The following is a 9412-nucleotide window of genomic DNA, read 5'->3' on the forward strand; positions in this document are numbered from 1 at the left end:
TGGATGGATGGATGGATGGATGGATGGATGATGATGAATGGATGGATGGATGGATGGATGATGGATGGATGATAATGGGGATGGTGGATGGATGGATGGATGGATGGATGGATGGATGGATGGATGGGATGATGGATGATGGATGGGCAGGTGGATGGCTGAATGATGGATGGATGGATGGATGGATGATGGTGGATGATGGATAGGCAGGTGGTGGATGGATGGATGATGGATGGGCAGGTGGATGGATGGATGATGGATGGATGGATGGATGATGGATGATTTGCCTAACAGCGAAAATTGATGTTCATGATGTCAATCACTGGATTGTCTGGTCCAGACTGAATTTTTTACAGACCGCCGTCATATAGCTGGAATATTGCTGAGTGCGGGATAAACCACAACAAATAGACACCAGTGGCTTATAGAATGCTTCAAACTATGTTTCCCTTTAGAAAAAAGTCTTATTTTGTTTAAAATTTGGATTTATTCTCATAGTTATTACTTTCCAAAATTCACAGGTATATCGACAATGTAGTTTAACATAGCATGCACTACCTTAATTCGAAATCATCAAAGAATCTACTTAATATTTATATATCCTATTATTTGGATAGGACGTCAACACAAGAGAGTGAGTATTATCGATTAATTTCAGCCAGGAGCAGGACAAAACCTGATCTAATAATTACAGTTTTTAGTGTTTTGTGTACAGAAAGGTTACAAACAGGAGAAAGTACGAAATTAAATATTGTATGATATTTTTGTCCACCAAATATCAAAGTCACAACGCATAAACAAATTTTTATGCATCGTGTTGGGGGGTTGCATCAACGTGTTCAGCGCCGTCGCCTCCAACACTCAGGATGTTTCGTCCAAATAGAGCTGAAATAGCGCTATACCGTTGAAATCAGTATTGAACTTAAACAGTTCAAAAATATGTATTTGGCATAAACATTGTTTCTATCTTCACAAATTAAAAAGCATTAACAATATTAATGAACACTCATAGTGTAACCAATAGTTCTAATAAAACTACACTGGATTTATTTGGGGAAAAGAACACTTAATGACTGTGTTATCATTTGATAACGTTTGTATATATACTCAAAGGCAAAAGAAACGTCGTGAAATGACATTTAAGTATCAGTGAAGTATTTTAACATATTTTTTTTAAATATACACCAGAAGTCAAGTTTGAGGAAAACATGAATCGTGGTCGTATAGCCTGTTTTGCCCAATAAAGTATTTTTTGAGGTTGAGGTTAGAAATGTTTTTGTTTGTGGAAAGTGAAGGGTTCGCACAAAGACAACATTGAAATCGAGATGCACGTGCATCTTGCGTGCATTCAGGCATACATTGCCGGCTTGAATGGCAAACATTCACTTGTTTTCTGAACACAGCAGCTATGGCTAGGTTAACGAGAGGTGTTGATGGACGATATGACGGTCCTGGCGACGTGATGTTACATGGGATCGACCACTACGTGGACGGTCATCAGTGCTGTTGGGGGCATGTATCGCTGTCTCAGACGTTCTATCGTTCGTACGCTGCAATTGAAGTCATTAGCAATGACTCGAGCACGTTGACCACCGTCTAGACGTCCAATGGCTTGTTGCCGTTGATCTCGCGTTAACATAGCCATAGCTGCTGTGTTCAGAAAACAAATGAACTTGACTTCCGGTGTAAATTTAAAAACAAATACTTAATTGATACTTAATGTCATTTCCAATATTACGACGTTTCTTTTGCCTTTCAGTATATTCCACACAATGGCTAGCTTTAATAGGTAGAAGAAATATCTAAAAGCCAGTATCTGCAAAACTTGGAACTGGTATGGAGGGTTCGGGGCGCTGGGGGTAGCCTTGTGGTTAATGCGTTCGCTTGTCACCACGAAGACCCGGGTTCGATTCCCCATATGGGTAAAATGAAGCCTATTTGTGGAGTCCGCCGTCGTGATATTGCTTGAATACTGCTACAAGCAGCGTTAAACCAAATTCTCTAACTCACTCACTCAAGCGGTTCGTAACGCAAACAAGTATAGCTTATCTTGTGAAAAGTATATCTTCTCGCTCAAACAGGGATTCAAGCTTGTTCTCAAATTTAGAACTACAATCAGTTTATTTTCAAACACTTAGGAGAGTATGCCTGATATGATGTGGTGATATATTTACATGTGAAAAGTGGTGATAAGATGAATAAGGTGCAACAATAATACAAGTCAATATATGATAAAATATATTTATGTATATTTTTTAATAATGAAATATATATGATTTGTATATGTGTGTGTGGTGATAAGTTGCAGATGTCTGTGCAACTAACTATAATATAAGTAAAAATATATGATGAAATATATTTTTATATATTTGTGAATGTTATATATGTGTGAGATATATATGCAAATAAGTACAGTAAAATAATAAATAATAAAAATGTACGATGAAATATATTTATGTTGTCTTTGTTCTTATTTTGTGGTAACACCCCTGTTAAGTTTGAAATGAACTGGTCCACATGCCTACTTCGTCTAACAAGCAAAGTCACTCAACCCTGACTATGCCTGGGTCGTCTAATTGCTACTGTTTACCTGTTTTAAAAATTAGACGAAACAGGTTGATACCATTTCGAGAGTTGAACGGGTGTGTCAACTATCTAACTCTCATGATCAGGGGAAGGAGTTTCACTCTCTTATCAGGGAGCGGGTATTTTAAGTTGGTTAACTTGTCCCCAATCCCTTTCACATTTGTGAATAAAATATATTTAAATCAAATCAAGCCCTTCTCCAGTAAGGAAGTCGTCACAATCCAAAAGCAAATCTGTTCAAATTCTCAAAAAAGAGAGAAAACATTTCTTTTGAAAATAATTTATATACTGTTTAAACATGTTACTGTTGAAACTTAATACCATATCCTGCCATCTTAGAATGAATTGTTAAGAACTCCCCTGCGCTGGATACAATTGCTAAATCAAAAGCCCAGTCAGATAAAGTTTTATGTCTATTTTTTATTATTTATTTTTATTTATTTTGTTTTCAAATTTGTATTCCTCTAAAGATGTTACATGAGACATACATGGTGTATATGCATTGTACAGGACATGAGAATTGAGAAATATATATGGAATATATATATAATTATATATTATAATTACAGGGCTGTAGCCGGCAAAGCAACATTTCCAATAGATTAATTAGTTAATGGATTACCGTAACCGGTATAAGAGTGTCCCCATATATTGTTTTCACAAGGAACGAATAATCTTTCCTACTCACAAACGTGTTGTTTAAGCAATACCGGTAAAGGACTGTTCCTACACTAAACGCTAAAAGAAACGTTCCCCTCCTACCTTTATGAATTACTTAAAAACTATTAAAGATATGTTAGAAGGTATTAGTTTCAAGAGAGCTTAACAACACAGCTTTATGCAAATCACGAACCAAATTATCAAACGCATTCATATTTCGGTGAAATGCATCTTTTACAGAAGAGTTAAATTGTCCTATTTTCGACCATGCCGAAATAAACCAATAACAATGATTTAGATGTCCAAAAGAAAGGGTGAAATAAAATTCTGCTTTGAGACAGACATAAACCATCTAAAGTCACCATTTTTCAAGAATCAAAACAAGTAACAACTGTTGTAGAGTGTGTAAAATTGTAAAAGAATCATTCCTATGATTTCAGTCTTTAAAAAGATTTTCTGCTGATTTGCATTAGTGAAAACAAGTACAAAGTATCTTTGATATCGTGAAAATGTGTTTAGGAACACGTCAACTTATCGTTGTTAACATTTGTGCTTGCAAAGTAACATGTTTCCATTTTCTGTTTACACACAGCAATATCAATCACCAAAACGTAGAAATATTCAAGCAGTATTTGCATCAATTTCACGTACAGAAAGATTTTATAGGGTATATAGAGAGCCTAGAATGTCCAGATTAATCTAACTGATTTCGAAAACCAGGGACACCGTACCAACAATCTAGAAGGTTGGCACAATAAGGTAAAGAGACTTGTCCAGAAGTGCCACCCTGACACTTAAGAGATACTAGTAGTAAAGCTCTTTCAGCGTGAGCAGTCTCTCACAGAGGTTGCTGTCCTGAGACTATCTGACCAGTGGATGTGCAGCACCTTCACGAAGAAAGAAATATAATACGCTCGTATTGCATCACTGAAGACCAAGGTTCTGAACCAACACCTGAGTGACATGGATTATACGGACCATGTGGGCGACCTCTTTCATCTGCAGTAGGGGGTGTAAAAAATGAATGTTTGTAAATGATGTTTTGTGATCTTACGCCATTTTATCTGGTTTTACACATGGCAACAAACTAAACCATTATCATTATTATTATGTTTTACAGATTAGTTAAAAGTTAACGCAGAAAAAAACAGGCTAATATGGATAGGGTCAAAACAACAACCCACTTAATCTGGTGTTTCTAATAGTGAAATATATGCTATATAAAACAAGCCGAAATAATATAAAGCCAGATTTCAAAGTGCTTCAAAGGGAAATACTCAACTACTATAAAGCTACCAAATATACAGCATTTTCTGATGCAAACCCAGCAAAAGATAACAGATACATTATAGTATATTCACCCTGAACATATGATGATGATTGTTTGTATTGATGGTGATGATGATGCTTGCACAATGTTGATGACGAGGATGTTTTTTGTATGATGTTCTGTGCAATGTATTATAACAAAAACAAATTGATAACGAGGATGTTCTGTATGACGTTTTGTACAATGTACATGTATTATGAAAACAACAAATTGATGACGAGGATGTTGTATTATGATAACAACAAACTGATAACGAGGATGTTTTGTATGACGTTTTGTACAATGTTTTATGACAACAACAAATTGATGACGAGGATGTTGTGTACGATGTTTTGTACAATGAATTATGACAACAACAAATTGATGACGAGGATGTTGTGTATGATGTTTTGTACAATGTATTATGACAACACAAAATTTACTTTGGGAAATAAAAATACTTTAAAAAAAAAAATGTTTTACAGATTAAGATGTATTATTATGTGATAATATTATATCTAAAATACCTATTAGTATATTACATGCATATTGTGCCAATTATAGAAATGAAATATGTTGTGATCTGAATAAACCTATGAGGAAACATGTCTTGTTAGTTAAATACGGTAACCTGTTTGAATCACTAAATATGTTTTGACAGCCACTAACATGTTCACGCAACCATATCAGCCACATCAATTTTGGCTATCTGTTTCGGAAATGTGGTTTTCCCGACCTGTAACCACTTTCTTCCACACTCCCGTGCCTTCTGATATTGTTGTTCAACGTCAGAGGTACACTGTCCAGTCATCTACATTCCTTTGTTTTCCAGCCAAACAACGAGTTTTAATCTTCAATGGATGTTATTAACTGTGTAACTATATTTACACATTGCCTAATGCCTAAAGAAAAACAAATTGAACCACTGTCTTCCTCCCTGCCTGGTCCAGTGTGTTGGTACCATCGCTGTCTTCCTCCCTGCCTGGTCCAGTGTGTTGGTACAAACATCGCCTCTAATACTGTGTATTGCTGATACTGCTAGCATTGTTAACTAATCTTTATAGGCAATTGCACATTGTCACGTGTGTAGCATGAAGCGCCCATCACCCATTTGTACACACGGCATTTATTACAACCTCAATTATCGGTTTATTTGATGCCCCTCCTGGATTATCACTCGGGGGATAATCTCCCCTCACCACCGTATAGAAACGCTGGACACACAAGCCATCACTCTTCCTCCCCAAGCTAGAGCGCTGGTCACTCACAAGGTGCTAGCTTCCTATAATTGCTCCGTTTTAGTCGGGATTTGTTGTTTCAGAGTTACAGACGCTGTTTGCCTTATTACACCGTCATTAGACTGAAGTGTTAACGATAGTATGCAGTATTTGTTAATTAGTTTGTGTATGTAATCAGGTCATTGACGGTGTGTAGGTATATATACAGTTTTTGAAACTGCAGAGGGCATCATTATCTCAATACTGTTGTATAAGACACAGGGCAGTCACAACAAGAAACTTTACACTGCCTAAAACAGGAAGACATAGACACAACGGGTAAGGATTCCGCCTACAAGACGTTATAATGGTTTGCTTACAACCAGAATCATGATAACTTCCATCAACATCTTCCAAGGATGGAGATGAAAATCACATATTATTTGATGTACTTCAGCGTGCTACATCAGTTACATTTCTGTTGTATCTTAATAATTTGAAATTGGACTCATTTTATAACACTTTCGATATTTGTTTTCAGGTTAAAATGACCCCTTCTGCAATGTCCTTGATGAACCCACTTTGCCTTGATAGTCCTGATCACGTGACATCTGGTCGTCTTTCTATTCCTGAAGATGCCGGCGTCTTGCCTCGCAGCCTCACTTTCGATGACGACGATGACTCACGTGACAGCGGTTTCGAATCTCACGGAAGTGATTCCGAGGTAAAAGTCCAAACTGTGTTACTATTTCCACAGATCAAGAAAACATGCTTTTAAAGTTTGGCAAGTATGGGTAAACACACGATACACATCCATATCTTTACCAAGAACCAAACCAAACAATGCACCTTCAGAGAGTAATCTTAATATTCCCTCACATAGGAGCCTGGGGACTCTGGGATAGATTAGGCCCCAGGAACCTGTGCTGGTCTTAAGAGGCGATGAAAGGGATCCGTGGTCTGACACGGTGTCATGGTGGATTGAGCGTCACCATACCCTGACGACGTGTATTGTTCCTCATTTTATCAATCACTGGATTTTCTGGTCCAGCGGTCATATAGCTGGACTATTTCCGCCTCTACCAAAAACAAAACGAAACCTGTTACAATTATGAATGTATTCCCCCTTCTCCATTTACAGGGATCCCCTCTCAATTGTTTTCTGTCGATCAGAACAATCACCGACTTCAGTTCAGCCAAAAAATCTTTATTCTCACCAAAACGGCCACGTGATGAGGATGACAGCCCAACTGCAAAGAGATCTAGAGGTGATGACGTCATGTGTCGTGAAGAGCTCTATATTTTGGAATCCCCCAAATCCATGAAATCAGCCGTGGATAAAATGGAGGCGGAAATCAATCTGATTGGCGATGGCTCAAAGGTAATAATTTATTTATGGAAATATCAATAAAGCACTGAATCTTTACTGAAATGGTCCACGGATCTGACCCTCATTTCTTTTGGTTTGTCATATTTGATTGTATAATGAAGTCATTATTTGTTCTCCAGTGTCACAGGCTCCCGACCATCACAGGCCGACACAAGGATCTCAAGTCAGTGTCTCCACGCACAGTCAGTCAACTGCTGACAGGGAAATACGATGACGTCATTTCCGGGTACCAGATCATCGACTGTCGCTACCCATATGAATATGAGGGTGGTCATATAGAGGTATATTATAAGTTATTTGTTGTCATTTGAGACTGTAATGATGTAATATCTAGTCTATCTATCTAGAACATAAACATCCCTAATAAGGTCCAGTAGACATTCTGTGCATCTTGTCATCCCCCTAATCCACGTTCTTACAGGGTGCCATCAATCTCCACAACGAGGCTCAAATCTCGGAGTTAGTCACCAACCTACGAGGGAGGGAGTCGACTCAACGGAACATCCTGGTTTTCCACTGTGAATTCTCCTCAGAGAGAGCGCCCAAACTGTAAGTCGCCCTTGTGTACCTGGTTTGATCTGTCTCTGTTCTCTCACCTTTAACTTTGTTAAACTGACCCGAACCTTGGCATTGAAACAGTTTTACGCTGTGATGCACATTTCATACCGACATGTTCCTCATCTGATGCAATCTTTCTTAACCCCAGATTACGCCATCTGCGGAGTATGGACCGGAAGTTGAATAGCGACTGCTACCCGTTCCTCTTCTATCCGGAAGTGTACTTACTGGATGGCGGTTACAAGGCTTTCTATGAACAACATCAGGTGCGTTCACAGTTGTTGTTTCAGTAAAGTAATTATACTCGACTCAAACTTTGGCTAAATCTAAAACGAGCACAACTTGGCGAGGAGTAAACTTAGAAACGCCATATCTAGTTTTTTAAATTTGATTAATACATCACGCATTTCGCAAACGTTTGATTTACAAGAGATCACACAAGTAAGGTTACTGACAAAGGTGCTTGTTTCAGCGACAGTGTCAACCAAACACCTACATCCCCATGCTGCACGAGGACTACGCCAGTCAACTACGTCACTTCCGGTCTAAGTCCAAGACGAACAAGACCGCGAAAAACAGATACGTGCGCAGTCGGAGCTTAGAAATAGATGTTTCACCACTAACGTTTTCACACTTATGAGGCTGATATCACTCAACGATCACGATGACATTGTTGATATTTATATATTGTTATGTATCTTTAACTTGTTGATTGTTTTCTGCATATAGTGCTGGTTGTCTTAAATCCGAAATAAAGTTGAAATATACGCACCCACTTCTTCTATCAATATGTTTTCAAGGTTTACAACTGACTTGCTTTCGCTTGTGTTTGTGACGGATGTGGCAGGACACGCTCACTTTGTGAGATTACTATTTGATAGTCTCTCAAAAACCGTGCAATAGGTGAATGAGTGAGTTTGGTTTTACGCCGCTTGTAGCAATATTCCAGCAATATCACGTCGTCGGACACCAGAAATGGGCTTCACACATTGTACCCATGTGGAGAATCGAACCGGGCCTTCGGCGTGACGAGCGAACGCTTTAACCACTAGGCTACCCCACTCCTGTTTGCCGTCGCTGCAAACGACGTTCCACATATACAGTATCGATCCCTGTGAAGCGATCCCGTGTATGTACACGTGTGTTTAGTGTGTGGGGCTGGATATCGATAGAGATCGTAGAGATCGATAATTGTTAACTAAGTATCGATCGATTATCGAGAAATATCGGAGAAGTAACTTTGATGAAAAATGTAAAAAAAAGTCTGAAAGGAATGAATCTACATGTATTTCACAAAACTTGTGAGTGGTGACATGTGTAGGCAGGGGTTCCTGACAAAACAGCTTCCTGAACATCATTTAGAAGCCCCCAATGACTGAAAAAATAACCTTGTGTATTGTGACTGACTGACTGAGTTTGGTTTTACGCTGCTTTTAGCAATATTCCAGGAACATCACGGCGGGGGACACCAGAAATGGGCTTCACACATTGTACCCATGTGGGGAATCGAACCCGTGTCTTTGGCGTGACGAGCCAACGCTTTAACCATTAGGCTACCCCACCGCCCTTGTGTATTGTGAGTAAATTAAAACTTTATTCTATCACAAAGGTTTATGTACTGTACAATATTATCGACGACGCTATTTTCATATTATTTCTTATCTACGATTAATACTATATGATAATATATTG

At 38.4% G+C, this 9412-nt stretch overlaps 1 protein-coding gene across 1 annotated transcript; it reads left to right on the top strand.

Moving 5' to 3' along the window:
* The first annotated feature begins 7093 nt into the window (after positions 1–7093).
* LOC124284796 (M-phase inducer phosphatase-like) lies at positions 7094–8360 on the top strand. Its single transcript, XM_046720906.1, has 5 exons — positions 7094–7153; positions 7282–7443; positions 7584–7711; positions 7869–7986; positions 8193–8360. Exons 1-5 carry the CDS (start codon positions 7094–7096, stop codon positions 8358–8360), a joined length of 636 nt encoding a protein of 211 aa, XP_046576862.1.
* The last annotated feature ends 1052 nt before the right edge of the window (positions 8361–9412 follow it).

The sequence above is a fragment of the Haliotis rubra genome, unplaced genomic scaffold (genome assembly GCF_003918875.1).
Source record: "Haliotis rubra isolate DU_JTF1 unplaced genomic scaffold, ASM391887v1 Scf345, whole genome shotgun sequence".
In the NCBI taxonomy this organism is placed as follows: Eukaryota; Metazoa; Mollusca; class Gastropoda; order Lepetellida; family Haliotidae; genus Haliotis; species Haliotis rubra.

What these genes read in the sequence shown, in the direction of transcription:
- LOC124284796 (XM_046720906.1), top strand. Translation starts at nt 7,094, where the DNA reads ATGAAATCAGCCGTGGATAAAATGGAGGCGGAAATCAATCTGATTGGC. An exon ending in ATGAGGGTGGTCATATAGAG is followed by an intron (nt 7,444 to 7,583) that starts GTATATTATAAG and finishes ACGTTCTTACAG; the next exon opens with GGTGCCATCAATCTCCACAA. An exon ending in TCAGAGAGAGCGCCCAAACT is followed by an intron (nt 7,712 to 7,868) that starts GTAAGTCGCCCT and finishes TCTTAACCCCAG; the next exon opens with ATTACGCCATCTGCGGAGTA.